The sequence below is a fragment of the Haliotis asinina genome, chromosome 11, assembly GCF_037392515.1.
Source record: "Haliotis asinina isolate JCU_RB_2024 chromosome 11, JCU_Hal_asi_v2, whole genome shotgun sequence".
NCBI classification, from domain to species: Eukaryota; Metazoa; Mollusca; class Gastropoda; order Lepetellida; family Haliotidae; genus Haliotis; species Haliotis asinina.
In genome coordinates, this window is record NC_090290.1 from 12,975,014 (window position 1) to 13,002,267 (window position 27,254).

The 27,254-nt window shown below is 39.0% G+C and overlaps 1 protein-coding gene across 1 annotated transcript; it reads right to left on the reverse strand.

Moving 5' to 3' along the window:
* Positions 1 to 202: 202 nt before the first annotated feature.
* LOC137256193 (sodium- and chloride-dependent glycine transporter 2-like) lies at positions 203 to 21,437 on the reverse strand. Its single transcript, XM_067793910.1, has 14 exons — positions 21,359 to 21,437; positions 20,883 to 21,105; positions 19,969 to 20,100; positions 9,402 to 9,672; positions 7,586 to 7,718; positions 7,310 to 7,444; positions 6,389 to 6,492; positions 5,787 to 5,911; positions 3,618 to 3,730; positions 2,973 to 3,104; positions 2,080 to 2,179; positions 1,818 to 1,918; positions 1,272 to 1,445; positions 203 to 370 (listed from the first exon to the last, which is right to left on the reverse strand). Exons 2-14 carry the CDS (start codon positions 21,082 to 21,084, stop codon positions 236 to 238), a joined length of 1,857 nt encoding a protein of 618 aa, XP_067650011.1. The 5' UTR covers positions 21,085 to 21,105; positions 21,359 to 21,437; the 3' UTR covers positions 203 to 235.
* Between the last annotated feature and the right edge of the window lie 5,817 nt (positions 21,438 to 27,254).

Below are 27,254 nucleotides of genomic sequence, written 5' to 3' on the forward strand. Positions count from 1 at the left end.
GTCAACAGGAATAAAAAAAACCCCAAAACAAAACGAAAACAAGGGAGAGAAGAAAAACCCCAAACAACAACTCTGATTTGCATGCTATTGATATTGCCTTACACACAACATATCAATACCGAAAATCCAGAATGGAACTTTACTGTATATATGCAGTAACATTTCATTTTTCCAAAGACGATGAATCTAGATCAACCCGGGGCTTCTATATATAGATTTGCACATTTATGTTGTTTTACTGCTTGAACATATCCACTATGTTGGAAATGCAGGTTGGTCGTCTTGCCAGACAGTGCAGCCTGTACTCATCCCTGTATCTGACATCTGCAGGAAGCCAGTCATCGGCAGGACTCAAAGAAAGCTTCAGACTCTGAAAACGGAACAAAATCCAAATCAATCGCACTAAAACTACACAAAACAGTCCATTTCCCAACACATAATCGGCATGATACGCTGAAGTACACGAAGGCCTATGTGACTTATAAGCTATATTCTGCCAACAATTATGCCGAGAGAGAGAGAGAAGCCTAAAAGTCTATGCATCAGTGCATTGATATATGTATCCAAACATACCATAAAAAGGTGAGGGTATAGAGAAAAGGTTGTGGTGTAATGTCATACGTTTTTTACTTTTTCTTATTTTATCATAAATAACGATGAAGCAGCTAAGGAATGTACTAGGTTGTGACATCGCATAATAAGAATGGTCTAGTCAACGAGGGTCATCAAGCTAAACCGAGGTTTAAGTGATCGTGCCTTCTGATATTACATTGACCTTATATCGGAATATATATTAGATTTCGATAGAAAATGGGCCTCATCTTCAACTACACTTCTCATATAATATGAGGCCTGTGCTGCTCCTGGAGGGTCATGGATCATCCGATATACCATGAGTAACCACCAACCGGGCATGAAATCTCTGTTAACTTGTACAAGTCTGCTTTATCAGAAGAAAGTGTTGAAGATTCATTATGAAATAGGGGTGTTTCATAAGAGATTCTGTCGTCTGACATTAAGCTTATATGTACACGTAATCTTATATCGTTGATACATGAGGTGTTAAACATTTGCTTGATGTTTCTAGACTTTGAAATAAACTTCACTGACACAAGGAACGTTTGTGCAAAGATGAAAAACCATGACTTTCAACACTGGTCACGTTAGTAAAAGAAAAGGACCTAGAAACACTCTCGTTCCATCCCTGGTTCATTAGAAACTGGACCAGGCGAGTTCCAATTACCTCAAGGTATCACAAGAACTCGCATTACCTTTTTTAGGGAATTGGTCGCCATGTGCTTCCTGACAGTCATTACCATGGAGACAGGTACCGGTAGAAGGGGCAGCACTGCAATGATCCAGCCAATTGTAGAGGCGTAGCCGGGAAACACATACTTGCCGTAAGTCGGGGGTTGGTACCGGAGAAGGGTTAGGATGAAAGCGATCTGACATAAAAACATCAAAGACACGTTGCGATTACATAAAACGTTGAATGGGGGTTGATGGTTTCATAATTGCAACACTTCTGAACATTACCTTCTGTGCATTGCTGGAGATTCATTGGGATATGAAAATGATTTACGGTTCTTCTCAATTTTACAATTGATCAACGTCAGAATCAGAATGTCATTGAAAGGCAGTAGTGGTGTTGTACATTAATACTGAGAAGTGGCGACAAGTGATTTTCAAGACTGAAGTACATACTGTTAGCCTTGATTAAATCGACAATTTTCAAGGCGAAGACTCATGAGCTTATGCGTAAGTGGATGAAACACACTTGATATATATGTGGCCTAAAACAATTCTCAGTTACTTACTATTAAGATTGCTGGTGTCACAAACACCAAGAGAACCTTCATACAAGGCGATACCCGTTGCCCATGCATCATCTCGACGTCGTTTACCATTTGTTTAATTCCTGATGTAAAGTAAGACATTGAGATTGAAGTAGTTTACATTGCCAGAATATTTTCTCCTACTATATCATTTAAGATATTTGCATTGTCTTATTTATCTGGGAACAGTGACGGATGTGGTAAAAGACTATTATTTATCACATACCGCTGGTATTATACGAACCATAAATGCACCCAACGGCAACACACTCCACTGTGCAGAACACCATTGGCCCAAGGGAGGCTTCATACCAGTCCATCAGCTGGAACATGTATGGTCCTCCCTGAAATATAGTTAGGAAATATGCGTCATTCACTGTCCTTGTTACACATGGCATATCACTTGTACCTGCTCCTCGGCTGAGCCATCTTATCCGATGCTAGATCATTGTCATAGTTTCGCACTTAACAATACTCCAACTTACTGATGGATATGGGAAAATACGTGAGTCTTGTCTAGACAATTCAGAAATTGATCTGCGTGACAGATGGACGATGACAATCAACCAAATCGCTCAGATTGTCGTTCGGATACATTTAACGTTCTTCTTGCAGCGAATACACTGCTATTACTATTGCAGACTATGAAATCTCACCTAGGTCTCTATGCGATATTAACCCAACAACGCGTTTTGCGGGGATTGGGTGGGGGGTTGTTGGGTGGGGCGGGGGTGTGGGTGTGGATGGGGTGGGGGATATTAAAATGGACTCCATGTGCACCTTTGTCTTTTCTGGAGGAAAACTTCAAAACTCCCCACTGTGTCTTCACCGGACTTGCTGGTGCCTTTTGGTAGTTTTGGAATTCTGAATATAATACTTTTTTTGCGTTTCCGTGGCAACAATTTCGATTTCCGTAGCAACTGAATTTGGTGGTAATGCTCTTATACCGAAAAGAAGTTGAAAACTTTTAACTATTTCTAAATCACACTTGGTATATAGATAGATGATGAGGTGTACTGGAATTTTTTAGAAATAAAATATATTTCTGCGTTTCCATGGAAACTTTTGCTTGACTTTGACTGAATTTGGTGGTAAGTCTTGTATTTCTGGACGTATTATTAATCATTGCATAGTAACCTGTGTGCAGAAGACGATTCCAAGAACAAATAAGGTAAGGCAGAGTCCAGCTGTTACAAGCTTCCTCTTCTTGCCCAATTGTTGTGGATAGTGGTCCACTAACGCAGTAATGACCACTTCAGTAGCCATAAACTACAACAAACGAAAGACGGTGTGGTGTATTCATTTGGTATATCTGTATACCTATATTGCTTTACTGTGGGTCTGACACGTATGTAAACCATGATTAGATTAGATACATGTATCCAGATCCAAACTAGCCATATTTTACACATGGTCCATGGCCCAACCTTCGTTGGTTGGATATGTAACGTCACATTGAGCAATATTTCAGCCGTAGTGTTGATCGGCTAGTGGTCCGTAAATGCACTTCAACAGTCTACAAATACTCGAGTCGAGATCAGACAATCCAGTGATTCACATTATAATTATCCATCTCCGCAATCGAGATATAGACATACACAGACGTAGTCAGCAGGCGTGACCAACCTATCATGCCAGAGTACTTACACTAATCATACAGGTTACCGGAGATCAACTGTTGTTTATGCTTTACCATGTACATACACATTTATCTACACAATCCTCTGATGTTATTCTTCCGTACCTGTGACGTTAAATAGTAACTCACTCACTCTTCCGTACCTCAGAATCTAAGCCAACCATCAGCAACATCAAGAAGAACAGGAATGACCACAGCTGAGGAAGCGGAAGTTGGGCAAGAGCTTCTGGGTAGGTTACAAATCCCAAGCCTGGACCTTAAGCACAATACAGTTATGCAAAAGAAAATTGACTAGCGAAATTCCAGGGTAGAACAGGCCTTTAGGAACCCATGCTTGCTATAAAAGGCGACTATGCATGTCATAAGAGGCGACTACGGGATCGGGGGGTCAGCCTCGTTGACTTGGTTGATACATGTCATCGGATCCCAATTGCGCAGATCGATGCTCATGTTACTGATCACTGGATTGTCTGGTCCGAACTAGATTATTTACAGACCGGCGCCATAAAGCTGGAATATTACTGAGTGCGGCGTAAAACCCAACTCACTCACTCCAAGAAAATATTTCTAACTAAAGATATGACACACAAAGTGGGTTGGTAGGTTTGTTGGTTAACCCTACACTGAGTACTGTTTCAGCTCTGCGACATCGGTCTGTAAATAATTGAGTCTGTACCAAACAATCCATCGATCTACGTAACTGGGATACGATGTCAACCAAGTCAGCAAGCCTGTCCACCCGATCCCGGTACAGCAAGGATTGCCTTTTACAGCAAGGATTGGTTGCTGAACACAGTTTTAACACGGATCTTTGACACACAAAGATTGATAAACGCTTGATTAAATTGATGAAAACGTTTAACAAATGACTGAATGTGTATTTGTAGCTTTGAATGCTGTCAGAGACATGTCATGATTCACAAGCACAGAGTATCTCTTAATGCACCGAAGCCAACACTCTCTACATGTCGGCCCGACTGTTACGAATTGAGCCCTTTGTTCCTGCCAGTTCTTCCTCATACAGAATTCCTGATAAGGCGCGTAGTTGCGTATTTTACTCAATAACAATCACATTTATTTAATAAATTAGAAATCTTGGAGTACAAAATAAAACGCATGAGTCACTTAAAACCCAATAGGTCTATAACACTTTGCTTACTTTACGCATTTAACTAAACTGGCTTGCGTATGATTCGTGGTGGCGCCCAAACTATTCAAGAGCATTAGCTAATGGCAGGCGATGCCGATATACACATACTGCCATAGCCGTAACCAGGGGTTTAGATGGGTTTAATAGTCGCGTGACTTCCATGTTGAGTATTTAGAAATGGATGCCAAATGTTTGGCAATATGACAATTACCAAAGACTTTTAGTCTATTGAAATGCATTTTTATTTATGTATTTTGAGGAGTTAAGTACCCAATAAGAATAACAAAACGGCGTAAAACTACTCAATTCTCTTAAGTAGTGGGAGTACACAAAATACTAGTTACTCCTAAAAAATGCAATTACTCATACATAAACAGACATCTGAGTAAATACCCAAATGCTTGAAATATTATCTGGAGCTCTGCTCTCTCATGTACAGAATATATAAGCAAATCCCATCCGCCAGACGGACTGAATATTAACTCATCTTTATGTTAAGAAGGGGCGGTGGGGAAGCCAAGTGGTTAAAGTGTATGCTCGTCACGCCGATGACCCGGGTTCGATTCCCCATATGGGTGCAATGTGTGAAAGTATTAAGTGCTTATTCGCATATATATGCATATGTAAGTTTATCACATTCGGTTTGCAGACAGTTGTGTCTGAACTCTCAATAAGGCTGCTTCGAAAAAGTACCATTATAATGTTATATTCTAGCATATTCTAATGTTAAACTTCACAGTTGTTTTCTTCTAGGATATGCACATATACTGGACAAAATAATTTAGCATGTTTTTATTTTTATGATTGATATTTCATCAGACTGCCAATTAATACATAGATCATTATTCATAATTTCAAAATTTACATATATCTCCAACTATTTTTGTCCAGTATATGTTCCACATTTGTAACTCCATATTAAAGTGTCAATGCTGTGGAGACCAACTGTGCTGGAAGAAAGCACTACTCTTTTATTGGCAGAAACAAGACTAATTTAGTAACATATGGATAGTTTTGTGTCAGTTTTCAATTAATTGTTGACTTATTGACCTTTCATCAAGAGTAAAGATACTTACGTTAGACTAAGCGGTAAAACAGTGAAGATTTTATGGACGGATCAATATAAAGTTGCAGCACAACCTACAGTGCCTCACTTGCCTACCTGTTGATACTACGTTCGCAATAGGGACGCCTGTTTTCTGCGCCATCACTCCAAGAACAGCAAACGTCACCAGGCCAGAAAAGATGCTGGTCCCCTCCGATATAAAGGACAGTATGAGGCAGTCTCTGTAAAAGTATGCATTTCAGTGAGACATTTACATGTCAAATATCAATAACATACCATCACCAGGTACTGGAGAACCGTCTTGACAGGCAGATTACGTGATAACAATACGATCAATACATATTGTTGGAATCCAGCACTTTGTCTAAACCGGATAATTTCTTCCGTCCCAATGAATGCCGGTTTAGACATCTTCCATTGTACAAGGAAAATGTTTAAAATTTTCAGATTATGGTAAGTATATGCCTTCTATCTGCCCACCCCCTAGGCTAGCCTAGTAGATAAAGCGTTAGCCCGTAACGCCCAAGACCCGGGTTCGATTCAGCATGTGGGTAGAATGTATGAAAGCCAGTTCTGGTGTCCGCCGCACTGATTTTGCTGGAGGCGGCGTAAAACCATTCTCACTCACCCATGTGCTCACTAATGAAGGAGGTATTAAGACTAGTAGGCTTTCCAGCAAATGACACAATCCTACTAACCTGAGACAAGGTTCGTGGAATTTTTTGTAGCTTGCCGCGGTCCCAATCATCCCCCAGCCAGGTCCTAGTGAGAAAAACACCTGCAAACACGCTTCCAACCAGACCTGAAATATGTTAAAAGTAGAGGGGTGACGATACAGAAACTTCACGATACACTATGTATTGCGATATCTTGGAACGATACGATGTGATTCGATTCACATCACGATATACTATCTTCTGTTATTTTCTATTTAATGAAAATAAACAATTTTAAGGTCAACGTATATCACCATACAAAATCAAGTATCGACACATTTATCGTCCGATAAAGTATCAAGATTATCGATACTACGAGATATCGTCGCAGCTCTAATTAAAAGTATACATCGCTCCGGTAATATTGCACCCATACCAAGAATAATTACACGTCTATAGTGGGTAATAAAACAGTAAAGTATCACAATTGTAGGTGTAAAACCAACTATATCGATATTAAAATATAGAGCATGTTTTTAAAAAAAATGAATACATTATTTAGTCTAGATTCAATCTTCCATATCGACCGCTAGCAAATAAAGCTGCAAAATTTAAAAGTGTTTCGTATTTTGCTGATGAGACTTTAACATACTTTTGGCAATGGCGACATGTCTGTAAAACGGTATACGAATCTCTACCAAAACGCCGCCATTGTCACAGTAAAGAAGTTGATCATCCATAAAGTCTTGTCATCTCCAGTGCACTATGTATGTGATGCTCACAGACACTATGAGATGTCAAGACAAATTAACGCCAGATAATCTGTTGTGGAAAATGCACAATCCGCTTTTTCGTCTTGAATACCATCTTCATTTTCTCACTCTTCACTCACTCTTCAACTTTTTAAAACATTCTGAACGTGCTTTCATCAGTAACGTACTTGTATGTCACGTAGTAACGCACCTGTATGTCAAGTAGTTGTGTGAAGTCGGGGACTAGGAAGTATAGAAGGCCGTCTGTGGCTCCAGGCTTTAGCAACGTCGTGATGAAGATGGACAGCAGAAGAATGTATGGAAGCAGTGCAGTCACATACACGACCTAGTTTCAAAGAATGCTTTATAGTGTATACTGGCATCTTTTCAAAACAATACGTCTTTAGATAAACATGGTACGTACATATTTCTAGCTGGTCATGTTTTCCCAACATGGGAGGAGTGCTAGAGTTCAGCATTGTCTTACCTTGCCGGCGGACCTAATGCCATTGATCAGACTTAGAAAGATCAGCACATTTGATGCAAAGAGACACCCGACTATGTGCCATTGTAAAGACCCCACGTCATCGAAACCAGAAGAGATACTCAGTACATTGTACCTGTAAACAGAAATACTGTGCCATAGGAAAACGAAGTTCCGTCTATAAGACAGGATTCTGTTTATGCGTCATTTGTAAGTGCCTGGCCTTAATCATTTTTCATGCGTATTGAGTCAGCTGCAAAGACACGTTTTGGTTGTGTGCAGTTAAAATTTTACGACAGTTTCTAATACAAGTCTGGATTCAAGAACATATTTCAGTACATGCTGCAGTGGTAATAGTCTACAGTTTGAAGTTTTACAGCACAAGATCGACTCGATAGGAATTAACAAAAACAGCATGATGGTATACATGAAACGTATTGACAACAGCAGTGGCGGATAAGATCACAAACTGAATGAAGCCAGTTGAGTCGGAACAAAATATACATAGTTAATAAAATAAATGACCAGAGATGTCAGCACTAGCATGGATGTTCGTTCGTCACTCATCAGTCACAGACAGTTGATTTTGATTACATATCACTTATAGATGTAATAATATTAAATGGGATGTTAAACTGGTTGAGTTCTTGTATTCAAATAAATGTCTGGATGGCATATTCTGAGCAGTAATTACCGGTAAACTGGCATTTTGGTTAGTTCGTTCAGGAAGGGTCTATGGAAGGTCGATTCCGGTTATTGTATTGCTTGTTATTATTTTTTCATTACAATTTATTGTTCACCGGTTGAAGATATCGCTGTTTTATATTTTTACAAAGTTATTACATATAGTGTTATACCATCGCCTGATGCCGTGTGTATGACGGCACAGTTATGACGTCACAATGCTAATACCTCTGTCACAATAGTATTAGACCTTGATTGACACGTGGAGAGTAGAGCGTCGCCACATTCGTTGAATTCTTCATATAAAGAAGTACGTTTTGCTAATGTTGAGTGAGTAATAAATAAAATTCTAAACTTTGTCCCGTGTAACACCATATTTATGCAACTCGTTAGATACCAAACAATTCACTCGATTCATAATGGCATTTCAATATGGTATTACACGGTGCATAGTTTAGTATTCTCTATGTCTATACACAATACCCAAAATAATGACCCGTGAAGGTCCAGTGTAGAATATATCTTCAGCAACCCATGTAAAAGACGAGTCTGCTTGTCGTGAGATGAGACTAACGGGATCGGTTGGTCAGATTAGCTCACTTGGTTGACAGATGTCAAGTTACACAGATCAATGCTCATGAAGTTGACCACTTGATTCGTCACTGTTGAGCACTGCTCCAGATTCGATTATTCACCGCCGCCGTATAAATGGAATAATGCTGCATGCGACGTAAACTAAATTCACTCACTCATTCACTCAGAAATAATAAGGCCCACACACTTGTACCGTGTATGTTTGCCTTCCTAGCTCTGGGATTAAGAGAATTTCTCCTTTTGGGATACGAGATTCTGACGGTACAGAAAAAGTCTTGCTGGGCGTTAGGACTGTCTCACAACCAGTGTCCTTGTTTACACATTTTAAAAGGGTGTTTTTTACCCTTTCAGTAACAAATGTGTCATTAATAGAGCATGCCGAGTGACGCTCTTGCCACTATAAATATATTTTACATAATTAAGAGCAGAGTGACTAAAATACAGATTACAGATTTGAAGAGTGTTTTGAAGAATGCACTATACACAATTCTTATTTAGAAAGATTCAGTCACTCATATGACAGTGGATATTACTGTCTTACTGCCAAAATTCTTCGGACGCAGAGTGAGCGAGAGTGACATTTTCCCAACGCTCTGCGACTTTATTGACAGACGGTGTAGCTCCACCGTCGCTGCTGTGGGTGACGTTCGTTAAGTCTTCTACACAGAGGTCTGTGTTCCAGCTGTTGTCACAGGTTGTCCAGGGCAGGACGCTGGAGCAGGACTTCACCATGTAGTAGATCGGCCAGGCCAGATACAGGTTGTAATGTGGCATGTAGAGGAATGTCAGTACTACACAACCAGTACCAATCCCTGTGGAACACAGGAAGCTTTATCACTTCCACAGCAAATTCATTCTTACTGATTTGAATACAAAGGTATAATGTAAGCCAGACTTCAAAACATTCATTCATTCATTATGTATGGGTATGTACATGGTCGTCAGCATATTTGGTTTCCCATCCCAAACGTCATGATCAGTTTCACAGAACATAGAAGAAATTATTTTAGGGATAACAAATTCTTTATTCCGTTGGTGTGACGTTTCATTAATTTCTTGCACTACTGTCAAGCAAAATACCACTCCAACAGTTTCGTAGGAATATATTACAAATACGAACGTATTTCAAAGAGAGTTCTAACTGATAACGCAAGTCAGTCGAAAGGTGTTTGAGGCTTGTGGTGTTCAATATTGATGATAAACTCTTGCCAGGTTTGACAGTATATCGATTTATACAAATTCTAGCTTAATGAGCCTACTTCACAAGAGTAGTTACTATGAACGGTGACATAGCCAATAACGCTGCAAGGGCGTCTTATACGAAAATACGGTATTTAACATCGCCAGACTCATTGTCAATATCACAACAAAGACTGTATGGAAAAGCTACAACGTTTTTTTAGTCTGTTATCTCTGCAACCAGAGTTGCAGTGTCACTTCCGGAATTACAGCTAGCAGAAACAAAAGAGTTTGAAGACAAAAGATGTATGTTACGAGAGTGTATTATCCGTGATTAGAGTTGTTATTAATTATTAGTAGTAGTTGTAAATGGGTCACAATATTTAAGGTTTTAGTGTTAGCTATTATGGATCACATTTCCTATAGAGAATTATTTAAGCGGCACGCCTCTAAGGCAGTACTTTAGAATCACCTCCCTTTGAAAAATATAAACACGAGGTGACTACTGTTCTAGAGCATTCCACGTTGGTGGCGACGGTCGTATGTGCTCGAACTTTCAGGAAGTGGCTGAATGTATATATAAATGCTAGTTGCCGTGTTGACGGACACGGACGAACACATTAACTGGAGTATATCCTCAACTCCTGATCTACGTAACTGCTGCAAGACGGCTCATTGTGTTACATTCTGCATTCCTGTTACTCATTCCCACATCAAGACTTTGTTGAGTTTTCCATATATTTTTTTTTGACCCATTGCCTTGTATTTGGAATTGGTATTGTGAAATTGACTTATGACTTTGTATAGCTTGCTCTCTTTGCTTAATAATACAATATTTGAGTGTTTCAGACTTGTCTTTGTTCTGTTTTGCTGGTGCACAGGGGATTTCTTACAACTTTGGTCACGACAAATTCTTAACCGTAACAGTATCAACTTTAATGTCATGAATAATAATAATAAAGAATCTGACATTCTGAATGCATGTGCATCCCTTCTAAATGCCGTTCAAAGTATGTGGAAAATCAATCATCAGAATGCCTTATATTAGATGAGTGTACTGTACGAATTAACACGTCCAGCGAGGTATTTAGTACAATAAGGATTTTATTATAGTTGATTAAAATACATTATCTATCTCGAAAGGAGCGTTAAACACTAGAAGACAGCGGAACTATATGAGTTCACTGCACTCATGACGTATATATGATAATAAACAATCACACTTATAAAGCTCAATGCGATTTGATACGGAAACTGAAGATGTCCATTGTTTAAAACCGAGCCTGACTGTCACAGGTCTTCTGCATTTCACGGGGTTTCCCTTAGAGTGTACACAAACGTTCCTTGGACAGTCTCTCAGTCTTCACCAAATCACCTGGCCATTTATTCAGTGAGTGAGTTAATATTTAACGTCACATCGGCAATATCTCAGCCATATCGTGACGAGAACGTTTAATACTGAAGTGAAATATATGGATACAATAAAAACCTGTCAACGAGGGACAGTAAAACAACTAGAATATCACAAATATGATTAAAACTAGTGTGGAAAGTTAAAACTTATATCACTATTCGGACAATACAATATAAAATCAGGCTATAGATTGCCAACAACTGAAGGTAGATCACCATACTAGGGACCATGGGGACTTACAGTACCTTTGCTACCTGCATGGACCCTAGTTGGATTCACATCATCTCCCCAGCTGTTAGCTATTTAGTCATATCTAGCTAAAAATTAAAAATACACATATACTACGACTAAAAACAGTGGAAGTCTAAACGTATAGGAAATGTTTTGGGACTTACGGACCCTCTAAGGAGGACAATAATTTTACGGTACTTCAACCCCCTTTGAGGGTACAGCCACTAACAATTCTAGTTACTAATCTAAACTACCATGAATTAAAATACAGCTATCTACAGAACATAATAATCAAATTTCAAAGATGAAATCAATTTCTTTAAAAAATCCAAGAATTAAATGAGAACTTACAGTGTTAAAAAGATCCTTAATTGTTTTTACATTGAAATATTTATCCCTTATGATGGAGAATTCAACACAGTCAAGCAAGATATGCTTGACCGTGGTTCTCTCATCACAAGGGATGCAAAACGGAGGATCCTCACCTTTCAATAGTTATGAATGAGTATATCTAGTATGGCCAATACGACATCGCCGCATGATTACCTCTTCAAATCTGGACTGACAACCCAAGTAGGAATAACCAATATACGGTTTTATTTCATGTAATTTATTTATACCTACTTGGGTGTCCCACTTCTTCTGCATTAGATCACGGATGTAAGTTCTAATGCTAGCTTTATAATCGCTGTATGGAATAAGAAGTGGTGTCACAGATTTGTTGAGTGCTGCCTTGGCAGCAAGATCGGCCAGTGCGTTACCGGAAATGCCTACGTGGCTGGGTAACCAACAAAAGACGATGTCGTATTGGCCAATGGCAAAGTTATTATACAATTCAATAATTTCTATTAAAAGTGGATGTTTACAAGAAATATTTTTAATAGCCTGAAGGCAAGAAAGAGAGTCAGAATATATTATATACTGTTTACGTTTAGGGTGTCTTTGAATATATTTAAGAGCTGTTAGTATGGCGTTAGCTTCTGCTGTAAAAATAGAACTGTTATCAGTTAATCTAGACGATATTGTTCTGGATCCAACGACAGTGGCACAAGCCAAAGCGCAACCGTCCTTAGACCCATCTGTAAATAAGGATTTATAATTGCCGTATTTATGTTTCAGTTGATTATATTCTTGTTTATATTGTAATTCATTCGTTTCTGATTTTTTAAAAGTAGTTAATGTTAGGTCAACTTGCGGCCTAACCAACTGCCATGGGGGAGAGGAAAGAAGACGGAAAGGAGCTATATTGTTCAGCTCAATACCAGCAGTAGCAATGAACGGCTTTATTCTGAGTCCAAGAGGTGGAACAAGAGAAGACGTTTTGCTGTACAAATCCTCATAAAGGGGATTGAAGACACAGTTATATGCAGGGTTAGATTCGTTAGAGTATAGTTTTGTGATATATTGTAAAGATAATTTGATACCTCGTTGTACAAGAGATGGTTCATCGGCCTCAACGTAAAGACTGTCAATAGGTGAAGTTCTGAAGGACCCAAGACAAAGTCTTAGACCTTGGTGATGGACAGGATCAAGAAGTTTAAGATTGTTTTTGATTTTGATTGTTAGACGATGAAGCCATAATCAAGTTTAGAACGAACGAGTGATCGATATAGATGGAGAATGGTAGCTTGATCCCCTCCCCATTTTGAATTTGAAACCACTTTCAACAAGTCAAGAGCTTTCAGGCATTTAGTTTTAAGTGATTTAATATGTGGTAAAAACGTTAAGTGTGAATCAAAGATTAGACCCAAGAATTTGGCTTCTTTAACAACTTTAATGGGCGTCCCATCTAGAGACAGTTCAGGGTCTTTATGTGGTTTGTATTTACGACAAAAATGTATGCAGTTAGTTTTCGATTTAGAAAATTTAAAGCCGTTTTCAAGACACCATTTATTAATCTTGTTTAAACACAACTGCAATTGCCGTTCAAAGGTATGCATATTTTTACCACGACAAGAAAAATTAAAATCATCCACAAATAACGATCCATCAATTGAATCGTTTAACACTTTTGATAAACTGTTGATCTTGATGCTAAAAAGAGTGACTGACAAAATACTGCCTTGTGGAACACCCTGATCCTGATTGTAATGATCAGACAGGGTAGAACCCACGCGGACCTGGAATTGTTTGTTATTTAACAACTTGGCAATAAATTCAGGCAAACGACCTCGCAAACCGAAATCATGTAAATCTCTTAAAATACCATATTTCCAAGTAGTGTCATATGCTTTTTCAAGATCAAAAAAGATAGACACAGCGTGTTGGTTGTTAATTAGTGCGTTTTATACAAATGATTCTAAACGCACTAAGTGATCGACAGTACTTCTGTTTTTCCGGAAACCACATTGTATATCTGTGATAAGGTTATTAGTTTCCAAATACCAAACAAGTCGATTATTTATCATGCGTTCCATGGTCTTGCAAACACAGCTTGTTAATGAATTCGGACGATAATTGGACGGATCCGTATGATCACGTCCAGGTTTAGGTATTGGTACTACTATAGCATCACGCCAAGAAGAAGGAAATTTCCCGGAAGTCCAAATATCATCAAATATTGCTAAGAGCGTCTCTAAACAGGATTCTGGTAAATGCTTCAGGAGTTGATAATGTAATCCTTAATCCTTAATCCCCTGCAGTTCCACTGTATAATATTATTGGAATAAACTATCTTTTGGGGGGATTTATTGGGGATCTACCCCGCACTCTTTTAGAGGGCGACAAGCTATGTGCCCTAGAATGGACGTTTTCAGACACGTCCATGTCCTCCAAAGATCCATATTTGTTGTATAGCTGAATTTTATTTTCCGACCCTTTCGGGGCTCTCCTACTAAGTTTTTTTGAGGCCTCATGCTTCAGTTTAGTTTTGCTTGTACTAACTGACTGCGTATCAGATGACGATTGAGATTGTGAACGCGACTGAGAGGGTGGCTTAGGATCAGAAGATGATTCTGACTGCTTTTGTGACTTACTTGGAAGTGATTCCGTAGTTTGAGATGATGTAGTAGGATAGAAAATCTGGGGAGAATCACATTTGACCCAAGTCAATTTTGTTTGACAGCTTGTGGAAGAAGTAGATATTTTATTGCTTGGTTCAGTTGATGTTTTGGTTATAGAAGCATAACTGTCTGGAAGTTCAGATCTCTTTACAAGTTTTGAGTGGAAAAAGATGAATGGTTTCCTGAACAGTTGGTGCATTTTTTAAAGGTACTTGTACAATCTTCCGTTGTATGTGTTTTCTCACCACAGTGAGCACACACAACGCACAATGTACAAGTAGTTACACCATGGCCGTACTTCTGGCATTTAAAACATATCAGCGGGTTCCGAATGTAGACGTCAACCTTGATGTTGCAGTAACCAGCCTTCAATGATTTTGGAGCTATCGGAGATGAAAAGGAGAACAGATACGTGTTGGTTGGAACAGTTTCATTGTTTTTACGGGTTGAAAAACGTTTGACGCAGAGCACACCTTGATCTTTCATTTCGTACCCAATATCAAGTTCTGACATTTCAGCAAATAGTCGATCGCGGTCTCTGACGATGCCTTTGCTTGTATTTAAGGTCTTGTGGGCAGTGACAGTAACTGGAACACCGACGAACGATTCAGTGCTCATAAGGTTGGCCGACTGCTGTCTTTTAGCGCATTCGACCAGCAGCGCACCCGACCGTAACTTTCTTATGTTCTTGACTTCTCCAGCAATGCCCTGAATACCTTTAGATATGGCGAAAGGGTTCAGCTTTAAAGGTGTCTTGTCAATAGTTTCAATTACTAAAAAACGTGGCCAAAAATCAATTGATTTGGACGGCCATTTATTCAGTGTTATGACAGTAACATTTCTGTATATTTTATTATCGATTAAGTGATAATTATTATGGGTCACATTTCGTATCATAAATGTTCAGTGCTAATAGTATTTTTACCGACACGCCTTTAAGGTAGCGCTTTAGAATTATCTCCCTTTGAATACGTGTTTTGATTATTGTTGATTTCCGGAGACAGGTGCTAAGGTGCTAAGTTAATGGCGATGGTTGTATCGCGCGTGAATATTTAAGAATCAGTGATTGTGTGCATATGTAAAGCTGGTTGTCATGTTGACGACACGGACACGCACGGATTAAGAGGAGAACACCAACTGCCTGCCTTTGTCACAACGCTTGACCTACATGACTCCTCGTCGGGTTACATTCAGTATTAATGTTTCTCACTCTCAAACCAAGACTTTGGGGATTTGATATTATATTTGTGACCCATTACCAGTTTTGATTCATTTGCATTGTACATCAAACCTCTATTGTGAATTGTTGTATCTTGCTTCCTGATCAGTACAAAATATTGAATGTTTTAGACTTGTCTGTGTTATATTTTGCTGGTTCTGGGGGGATGTCTTATACCTTTTTGTCACCGCAAATTTTAACTGTAACACAAGGGTTTCGAGCTTAATCTTTCATTCGCATCAGGAATGATTTATATTGTTATGGCTGATTTGACCCGTCAATATTTCTAGTTAAAAATTGCGAGTTTTTACAACGAGGTAATCATAGAAATAATAATGCATTATTTAGTGCAGTCATGGTACTTCAATTCAATTACAAGCTCAACCAACCTTCCCCCCCGCCCCGTGTTTTATCATCCCGTTACATGTTTAAAGAACGGCTGACGGCTGGCTGTGGAAACCGGACGAACCAGCCATATCGTTTTCAGAACCTCACAATAGTCGGACCATGCGTTACTTATACATACAATAGAACATAATAACATTTGCCACAATCACGTACGGATCTGTAAAACTCTATTAAGTCGACAAAATTGCCTTTTGTATATATTCGTTTTTTTCTGTCTGACATAATTGCTTCTCTTGCAGATTGCATGGATTGATATACATCTGTAACCAACCAGAGATGAGCTGGTAAGAACTACTAGAAAGAGTAATGATTATAAATTCAAAGAGTCCAACAGCTGTTTAATCCAAAATTAGAACATATGTACAGCTTTACGGATAACAACTTCTACGTTTCAATGTAGATTCTTACATTGTACGATGTAGTACATCGTACATTCTTGTACATCTTACATTCTTACGATGTAAAACTCTACACTGAAATGTCACTCAACGCAATAAACAAGAAGTTGTAATCCATAAAGCTGTGTTTCAGTGTCTCACTTACTTCTAGAATGTCCATTAAGCAAGCAGCTGTTTAACGTCTTTGCGGACGTAGTTGTTATTAATTGTGTATTGGTCTCTTGAGTTTTGACAGTCGACCATGACTGCCTTGTCGTGTTCAGGCTGTTCATTGACATTGGTCCGTAATTAAATCATACGACAGGTGACAAGGATGGTGAGGATTGGTATCCATTTTTGACCGATCCCGATCTCTCTATCTCTTATGGTGTAATTTAATTTAATATCGCTGAACATACATTCTTTCTGGTGACCCATGCATGATATGAAAAGGGACAAAAAGGGCCTCTTCGTTGACAGACGCTACTGAGTCCGATACACACGCAAGAAACACTCCACAGAAAGTGAACACAGGTGGTTTGTCAGACAGCCGCTAGGCACTGTCTTGCCCAGACTCCCTACCTTCTGTCTATTCTCTCCAGAGTCTGCTTCCACAGAACCCATAACCCCTACACCACAGGTCTGGACCACATACCCAAGACTTGTTATGGAAACCATGGCGAAGTTAGAAAAAGAATGACGTCAAGGTCTCGACGCTAGACGCCATTAAAAGGATGTTGACCATAAAAACAAATATGGCTAGACTTGAAATAGGGAAATGATTTCATTAAACAACTCCTTGAGGTTGAAATCTGCATCAACTTTGTAAGCGAGAGTGGATCGACGACAAAGCTGTTCTTGAAGCGGACATTCAATCACTGAAAATCACCTTGCATATAGTGTACCCGAGATCCCAGAACTGAGAGAGGATATCTAGCTTTACGAGGATACGTCGTGCATCTCAGATGAAGGTTCTTGAGAGACAAGATAATGTTCACTAATATTCTCGAGACCAAGCCCCAGTCAAATGTTTGATGCAGATAGAGGCTATACAAATACTGAATGATTTACACTTGTGATCTTGTCTTTGATGCTGACGTTCTACTGTGATTGATGGAAACAGTACCCCGGGTGTTATTAACATTACACTGTCCATCAGATAATATTCATTTGAATGACGATGATGATGGTTATGATGACTTTGACGACGACGATAATGATGCTGATTATGAATATGGTCTTTTAGCTATTCCTAAACACAGTCTACTCCAAAAACCTTCGTTAAATGTATGAGGATTAAGAAATAGATTGGAATAAAAAGAATTCCTGAATCAGTAATCATATTATTGGTTTACACGAAATAAAGACTGAAATTACAGATAGATGGTTATACTCTATATCTTAAACATGGGACTGGTGCCAACAGGTCTGTGGCATTGGAGTAGCCAATAGATCTATATACAAAGGTTTTGTTACTCAAATTAGATAATACCTGCACTCATGCTTTATGGACTACGACAAGTAATGCATTATTTGATTTAGCTCAGGATATGTGCCATAGCATCGTATTCATACCGCCTGACGGATCTAAATATGCCCATCACTATACTGAACAGTCAATTTAAAATTATCTTGCTAAAAGCCAATATGTCTCTTGAGAACGGCACACCAATGCAAGAACTTGGCGATCTGTAGCCTGTTTATTTTTTATATTGTGTCGTTATGTTAAAATGTTTTAGATTTAAATGTTAAAATGTTTTAGATTTAATTGCTAGTTATAAATATCTATCTGTGATAATCTACTAGTTTTTCTGCCCTTCTTTGACACATTTTGTCATTTACTATTATGCATAATATTAATGGTTCTCGTCACGATATGGCTGAGATATTGCCGATGTGACGATAAACTCACTCACTCCCTGGTACCATATGAGAACAGAACAGGTAACATATGAGATTACAATTTTTTTATGAATCCCTGAAAAATGAAATGCAGACACTGATGAAACTTTAGAATCTCTTCGTGATGAACAATATTTGTACGTGGAACACATGATAATAGTAAGGCTAATTAACTATGGTACTAAATTGATAGACATATGGAGAAAATTGTGTTTGTTTATCTGTAATGGTAGATTGGTAGATTTTATTTTTAGGACTGTATTCTATTATTTTATAAAGGTTATTGTTTGTAAAGTATGTTGTTTTACCGATTAATTACAATGAAACACTTCAGTGTGAAAGAAACACTGTGTAGACCTCATGTACCCAACACACCGGTTCTGAGGAAATACATTGCAATACGTGTCGTTTGAATGCCCATTGTATTATGTCAGTAATAACCTAAAGGTATCCATTCCTGGCAAAAGTCTGTCACACACATTTTTATATCTCGGTGGTTCATAATACACCAGGCGACACAGGTGTCCTGTTTGATATGGGACAGACATGAACCAATCATCAGATTCTAGGATTTCGAAATTCGTGAACTGAATTTAAAGGTAGGGGAACCGTTGCTGGTCGCCAAGAACGCACAAAAAATATCGGAACGTCCTAAACTGTTAACCGGACAAGGATTGTTTACTATCCTGATAACAGAAAAGAACTTGTTATAGATGTCCATTTATTTTCTAGAATTAAAATTGTTAATTTCTTAAACTGGGCACAACTGAACCACTGACGATATTTCTACATGGGTGGTTAGCAACTTGTTGCTATCGCCTCTTGACCGCAGAAAGTGACTTCGACGTATCTGCAAAAGTGTGTGGCATCAACGATACAAACGCCAGTGACATGGGGGTTGTCATAGTTTCAGGGAGTATTTTCTTAGAGAAGTCCCGTTGTTTAACGGAATTTGATAGCTCGGGAAACGTCACTGTTTCACTGAAAGTCCACGGAACGTCGTGGTGTTAGGAAAACATCTGACATATCATAACATCTGAAGATCCTGGTTAGAATTCATCTTGAGTAACCCATGCTGAAGTGCTGAAGATCAATATCTAATTCGGATCTACGGAGTCCCGAAAAGCGATTCTGACATCCGGCATTCATAAAACAGACAAGCGTGTCCTTCAATGCGATTTCGGTGCTGGTTAAAAAAAGACAGAGGCAACTCAAAACGTAGTTAAAGAATCGTCACATATAATGCAGGTGTCCGTTAATTGGTACACGTCAGGTATCATTGATCAAGTGTGTACAAATTTCGCCGTGTGTCTAAATACTGATTTTATTAATATGAAATACATGTACAAAACATATCAAGAGAAATGTGCACTGACCTTGGAACATGGGACAGAAGCTCCAGACTTGTTGGACAGCCTTTCCCGAGAACTGAGACATTGCTGCCTCCAGGAAAAACATGGGGAATCCGGCAACCAGAAGACAAACGATGAATGGAATCAAGAAAGCTCCTGAAAGAAAGTTGACATGATTATAATGTATGCATTCATCCCCAAACGCTTGCTAATGGCACAGACGAATCCGTACAATGGATAACGATTAATAGTTATTATCTTATCGACTGATTCGGGTCAGCCATCATTTAAATGTTTCCGAAGACCAACACTATGTCGCTGAGACATATGAGACTTGTAGAAATTATGAATAAACGCTAATATGCATTCTAATTCTTATCACTAACGCAATGTACAACCAATCCCTACCACTCTTTTTAGCTTTAATTAGTCATCCCCATCCCTGCCATCACTGGTCCAAGGAAGTGCTGTTATTATCTAAATGTCCATTGTTGAGTCTTCGTCTGTCTATTCTTGTCAAGAAGTGTGGTGATGCTCACACTTATATTCAGACAGTCCGGCATTCCGTCTAACTGTGTGGGCATGACCGTGAGCAGGGTAATGCTGCTCGTTAATGAGCTTCTGAACTCGATAATGTTGGAGGATAATGTTGCTGGGGTGGAGTAAGAACTCCGCTCACCTCATTTATGTCTGAGCCGTCAACCCAGCTTTACTGTCGTGTATACTTGTTTACGTGTGCAACCAACGGACGAACTTTAAAGTCAACCTATCCTTCGTCTTTGTCAACATATTGTTCGTTCGAATTCTGAACTAGTTCCCCCTTCGACACGTATGCTTGGACGTTATTATCATAATGGCATGTGTTGTACACTGCATTTAAACCTGACATGAAGATAATACAGAAACACATTTCGAATGTAGAAGGATACCAGGCTTACCTCCACCGTTCCTATTGCAGATATAGGGGAATCTGAGTAAATTGCCTAGCCCCACACAGTAGCCCACCATTGTCAGCATGTAATCCAGATGTCTATGCCACGATTCTCTTTGTGGTCCTGATTTACTTCCGCTCAATTGTTGAGGACGCCCCTTTGTCTTTGGAACCATTGCCTCTGTAATATCTTCATTAGTGTTAGACATGATCCGTCTTGTCGTCGGAATCTGAAAAAAATACAATACTACTTCAAAAGGAGAAATGTAAGCAATGGTGGTGTTGTTTTATTGTGTAAATTGCTTTCGTCACGATATCGCTGAGATATTGCTGATGTGAGGTCAACATTACCTCACTCACTCTCTCACTCGTTCAATGCTCTGCAACCTGGCATGGTAAGATTGCAGATGACTGATTCTTCCAGAGATGAGGTCATGCATTCTTATGTTAAACATATACTATCCATCAAAAGTTTAGACTCACTATTATAAATGTAGCATTCAGTAGTCAGTAAATTGGTGAATTCATTACAGACTTTTACGCCCCAAAGCAGCTGTTCACATGCACGATATCTGCACACGCTGTTCGCCAATTTGATGAATGATCCTCGGGCAACCCATCTGCAAGAAGGTTTGCAGTTAGTTCCCCAAACGTAATTATGAAATTCATAATTGATGTAACCATATAGGAATACGTTATGTACCCGACAATTGAATTCCTTTTACAGTGAGGCATAGAGCATGGCAAATACAAATTAAGCATAGAAACACGATCACCTAAAACACACAAATAAACGGGAGGGGGATGTCTACTGTATACTGGAGGAGACTAGCAGACAAGTACATTAAAAATTGTGGCTAGATCTAACATTCATACGTACATACACACACAGACACACACACACAGAGAGAGAGAGAGGGGGGGGGGGGGTGAATATAGCCAGGCCTATTGTTCGTAAACATTTATACCAAACCTGGAAACCTGGAACTAAATCACTTTTTTCATTCGACATCCTTTCATCTGGCGAGCGTATATCAACGTTAATCGAATTCGCTCTTTCAGCCCATCATACCATATTGAGTTTCTCTTGAATACAAAAGTATTCCCGTGACTGAAGGCCCTTAGGTTCTTTTCCGTTCAGACTAGAACCATTAATGAGAACGAGATTGGGGTTTGTTACATTCTTCGCAAACAGTGTATGGCATCAAGCATAATTTTAGATCTTCTCTTGAAAAGAGGGACTGAGTCTACACTAATAGTCATGACAACTAATATTTGTTTTCACTAATATGTGTTGACATCCAAACTGAAACATCTTAACCGGAAACCTCCAGGCAACCAGCCAACAGTGAAACCAAGAAACAACGAATTGTTACAGCAGTGACAATTGTATTCCTACATTAACAATGTTTCATGGATTAGTATTCCAGAACAAAATAGAATTGCAGGACAAAACTCAGAGGTAAAAGAGTAAAACACAGCTCCATGCATTAACAGAGTAAATATTCAGGGATACAGAGACACCCTTAATGGTAATGATATTCACCTGACGGCAACTTTGTTCAAATTTCCACTTCTGAATGCCTGAGCTTCCTGAGGGAATATGTGGTTATCACACAGTCACTGGCCTTGATATAATGTTGAATGACTGACTGATGTGATCACCCAGGTATATGAACAATCAATACGTTATGTACATTTGTATTAAATTAGAGTTTGCTATTCCCTCCAAGATCACTAAAATAGAGATAGTATCTTCCGCATCACTGGCAACTAATTTCTGTCAGACCAGACGCAGAATCTCTTAATAAATGCATTCACTTGTATGAAATTTAAAACAGTAGGTGATCTGGAGATCATTTTTCATCTGCTACAGTATATGCAGTTGTTCAGTACAGGACATGAACATGTAATGAAGCTATGCATAATTAATGAAAAGAACATTATAGCATATATACTTTCAAGTGTTCGTTTATTTGTTTCCATGAGTATATTCAAGGGCATTGTTGTATGAGTAAATTCATATATTCACTGGAAAAGCGATATTTTTAAGGGGATCACACAAGCAGTGAATTTCCAAATATCTAGTCGGCCAACAATATTCAGTGCGCATGCAAACCTGAATCAGTATCTACTGCTGGCATACGTTGCAGTCAGTTGCATGTGGCCATCCACAGAGACTCATCATTAAGTGGAATTATGAATGATTGTATGTAGCACAATCACTGTTTTTATCGTACCGTTAAAGATCTAACCACGGTATCTGTGGCCCTCAACACAGACTCATTATTAAAGGTCGCATGCAACGTAAAACACAACTTTGCAGATTCTGGTACCTTTTGGTATGCACTTACCGAAACAAATCATAAAAAAATGCCAATTCAACCTATAAAGTTGAAAAAAACGCGATGAACAAAAAGCCCGCGAAATCGGAGTTCAAACGTTTCACTAGATTCCCCCCGGCGCTGTGGAGACAACTGGTTCCAACAGCTGTGCTGCGCTGTGTCCATAACGCATGCGCAGTGAATAGGTTCGCGGAGCTTGAAAGAGTATGCCTGCCCAGAGTCTGAGGTCGTGAGCAGTAGTCTAATCTTGGTTGTGTACACAAACAAGTAAATAATCTACTCGTTACGTAAAAAACTTGTTGATTGTGGTAAGCAGTCTGTCAGAGCGACAGATCAGTGTCTGGTTTATTCACACCTATATGTCTGTCTGCCTGTCTGCTAAAGACAGCATGCAATACACAGCTTCCATCATTGACCACGTGCAATTTGAACTTAACACCTATCAGACTATACGACATAAAGAAAATAAATTGATTTATGACTCGTGCACCCGAGTCCCGTGTCTGCCACATTATGTAATTAGGCACGTATGATACACATGACATGTTTTTATGTCTGTGGGTTGCAAACAAACTACATTCAGTTTTTTCGGATGACTGGATCTGACGGAAACTGGTGCAAACTCTTGTCAGTTTCAAGTCCTGCATTGTACTTGGACGAATGACAGATTCCAGCCACGCAGTAGTTTACCATCTCTACTGACATGATTTTTGATTCGATCGAGCGCAAATTCAGAGAACATATATTTTCCAAACCCAACATCTCTATATACATTCTTCATGGACAACGACTTCTTTTAGTGTATATGATTTTGTTTGACAACAGTATATGAATCCATACTGAAACGACGCATCAAGTACACAAAAGAAGTTGTTATCCATAAAGAATCTTACTTTCTTGTGACTGGCTATACTTCTAAAATGCCCATCAAACAGATCATCTTTCTGTACATACAATGAACCCTCAGCATATCAGCAAATGAAACAGAAAATCGGAAGCCGTCGTTACACTTGAGTGCATATCCACCCGCTATGACTCCCGAGGGCTTCGTTTCGGGGGAAGTAAGCCCAAGTACAAAAATTGCACTTTTGAATAGCGATTGTACGCTTATAATTTTGTTTATTTGTTCTTTAAAAGCAGCAATGTATAATATGTCATGAATAAGTGATAAATGTGTTTTAATTATGTTTGAGTTTTTGGTTGCATGTGATCTTTAAGTGGAAATATGAATGATTGTGTTGCACAATGTCTGCATTCATCGTACCGTTAAAGACGTAACCGTGATATTTGTTGCCCTCCACAAAGACTCATTATCAGGAGAAATATGAATGATTGTGTGCAGCACAATCCCTGCATTCATCGTACAGTTAAAGACCTATAGCTAATCACGACATTTGTGACCGTCCACAAAGACTCATTATTAAGTGGAAATGGAATGATTGTGTGCAGCACAAACTCTGCATTCATCGTACCGTTAAAGACCTAACCACGATGTTTGTAATCTTAAGCTGAAGAAATAGTTTTTGTTCTGACCACATGCTGAAGACCTGCTCTACCCGGATCCTCACAGAGAAGTGTTATCAATGTTACCCAGCACTCAACTCGCCGTTGTTGTTATTTAAACATTTAACCAAAATGGATTATTTGCATTTGGTTTGTAGGTATGTATGTAGGTTGTAGACCATGAAGGATGATACATGATAATAACGACTTATAAGTTCGTTATAACGACTTTTAAATTTCGTGAAAATGTCGTTACATTTTATACATCACAATGGCTAGTTTGGATACTTGGGTAAGTGATGTGGTACTGTGACTAAAGTATTGTAGGAAGTGGCTTTAGGTTGTTACTCCGTGTCTGTCAAATCTACTGCAAATAAGATATGTCTAAATACCTCACATCCAGAAAAGCATGTTTAGTAGTAAAACCGAGCAAAACATAGAAAACAATAAACAAAAAACAACAGACCAAACTATGGAGAGCAATTAGGTCGCCCAGCCAGGTATGACGCCGGAACGTCCAGTCACCTGGCATGAAAATCATATGTTGCCTACTGGCACAAGGGGTCAACTCAAAGATATTTTGTGCTTTTTCATGTGTGATGAATACGTCTTACCTTTTGATTAACACATTATGTGTCTTTTTTCAAGTGTGAAATTTATGTTAAGGTATGCAAAATGTATGGTATGTATGATACATGACACCATGGAAAAATAATCATATTAAATCTCTCAAAATATATAGTTGACATGACCACCCGAAGATCAACAGGAATGGATATTGTTATATATTTTATACATGTTAGGATATGCCGTGTACTTCCCTACGTAATTCTCCCATGAGATTATCATATCTTAGCTGATATCTCTATCCGGCAGCACGACCCCAAGCATCGTCATCTTCACCCGTGCTTGTTTTGCCTTTGAGACGACCCCTCCCAGCTGTTTCTTTTCATAGTGATAGCGCGATTGAAATACAATATCATCGCACACTAATTTACATAAAGCCATGGTCTCTTAAATAAGGTCGCATTGTTCATTCTACACTACTGTCTCCCTAGTAAAGTCCTTTTTTCACGTTTCCTATCTCCCTACCACTGGAACAGTAGCTACACCGAACTTACAGGTATTTTACAGTATCAGCTACATAAATTGATGAGATAAACGTGAACAAAGTTGTTGCTTTCTTCCGACTGTACTATAGGTATATGTTGATGGGTAAAACATAAAGGACAATTAGGTGGACAGTTACGTTAGTGTATGTAGCTGTGTACTTGCTATGGAGATGTACAGGATATAAAGACAATTAGGTTAGTGCATGGAGTTGTGTACTTGATATGGTGATCTATAGAATATAAGGACAATTAGGTTAGTGCATGGAGCTGTGTGCTTGGTATGGTGATCTATAGAATATAAGGACAATTAGGTTAGTGTATGGACTTGTGTGTATGGTATGGTTATGAATAGAATATAAGGACAATTAGGTTAGTGTAAGGTGCTGTATACCTTATACGGTGATATACAGAATATACGGACATCATTTCGAGGTTGAAGAGTCGTTGTAACGGCATTGTAAGTCGTTAATATGAGATTATTATATTTTTATTTTGATATGCAAATGTCCATTCAGGAGATTCATACACCTCAGCCCCGACTTCTATTGGCTGTGTATCAAATGACTGTTATTAGTTTGCAGAAGAAATCTGATTTGTTGACAACGTCATAATTACAAAAACGGATTAAAGATCACCAGCAACTAAAGGCAGATCACCATGCTGAGCAAAGTTGTTTTACTAGCTGAATGGACACCATCACTTCCGTCGTTGGTGAGTGCAGTTAAATTTAACTACAGTGGAAACTGTGTGAACCGGCACTCACCGGGACTGAAGAAATAATCCAGTTTTGACTGCGTGTTGGATTGTAGAGCTGATGATAAATGCACTAGCTACAGACGGGACTGAGTGTATATGTTGGTGTTGACAACTTGCCAGATTGGGTAGTTGCTGATAAAGATACTACGTATAAATTATCGTCGTACGACATGCTTCTATTACCTTAACTCCCGAAAACCAAAGAGGTGATTTGGGAGTAATGGGCCTAGTTTGTTCCTGAATATAATTTGTATATCCAACAGCACCTGATCACAACACTAACATACCACCCAACCCCTTCGGAGAGCCGCAAGCACTCCCCAGCCAATGGCAATAGGAGAAAATGAGTGTTAGGACCACCACACAGACGCCCATTTCGCTCGACCAGGACCGAGTATGCATCACCCTGGCTCCGATGGCCACCACATTGTAAGACAACAGTGCTATCACAAATCCCACCCACTGGTAGTATGATATGAGCGGGGAGAACAGCCACGTACCCAACCTGTACCTAGAACTTGGTATTGCGAGCATCTTCCGAGTGAATACTGCCAACTCGAACTGTATCGAACCGAAAATATCAGTTCAAGATATCTTCCATGTACGATATATCTGAAAATTATAACATCTCACCAGTCCAACCAATGAGATTTGTGAAATTCA

What these genes read in the sequence shown, in the direction of transcription:
- LOC137256193 (XM_067793910.1), bottom strand. Translation starts at nt 21,084, where the DNA reads ATGTCTAACACTAATGAAGATATTACAGAGGCAATGGTTCCAAAGACA. An exon ending in CTGCAATAGGAACGGTGGAG is followed by an intron (nt 20,101 to 20,882) that starts GTAAGCCTGGTA and finishes ACTTTCTTTCAG; the next exon opens with GAGCTTTCTTGATTCCATTC. An exon ending in TGCCGTTGGGTGCATTTATG is followed by an intron (nt 1,919 to 2,079) that starts GTTCGTATAATA and finishes ACTTTACATCAG; the next exon opens with GAATTAAACAAATGGTAAAC.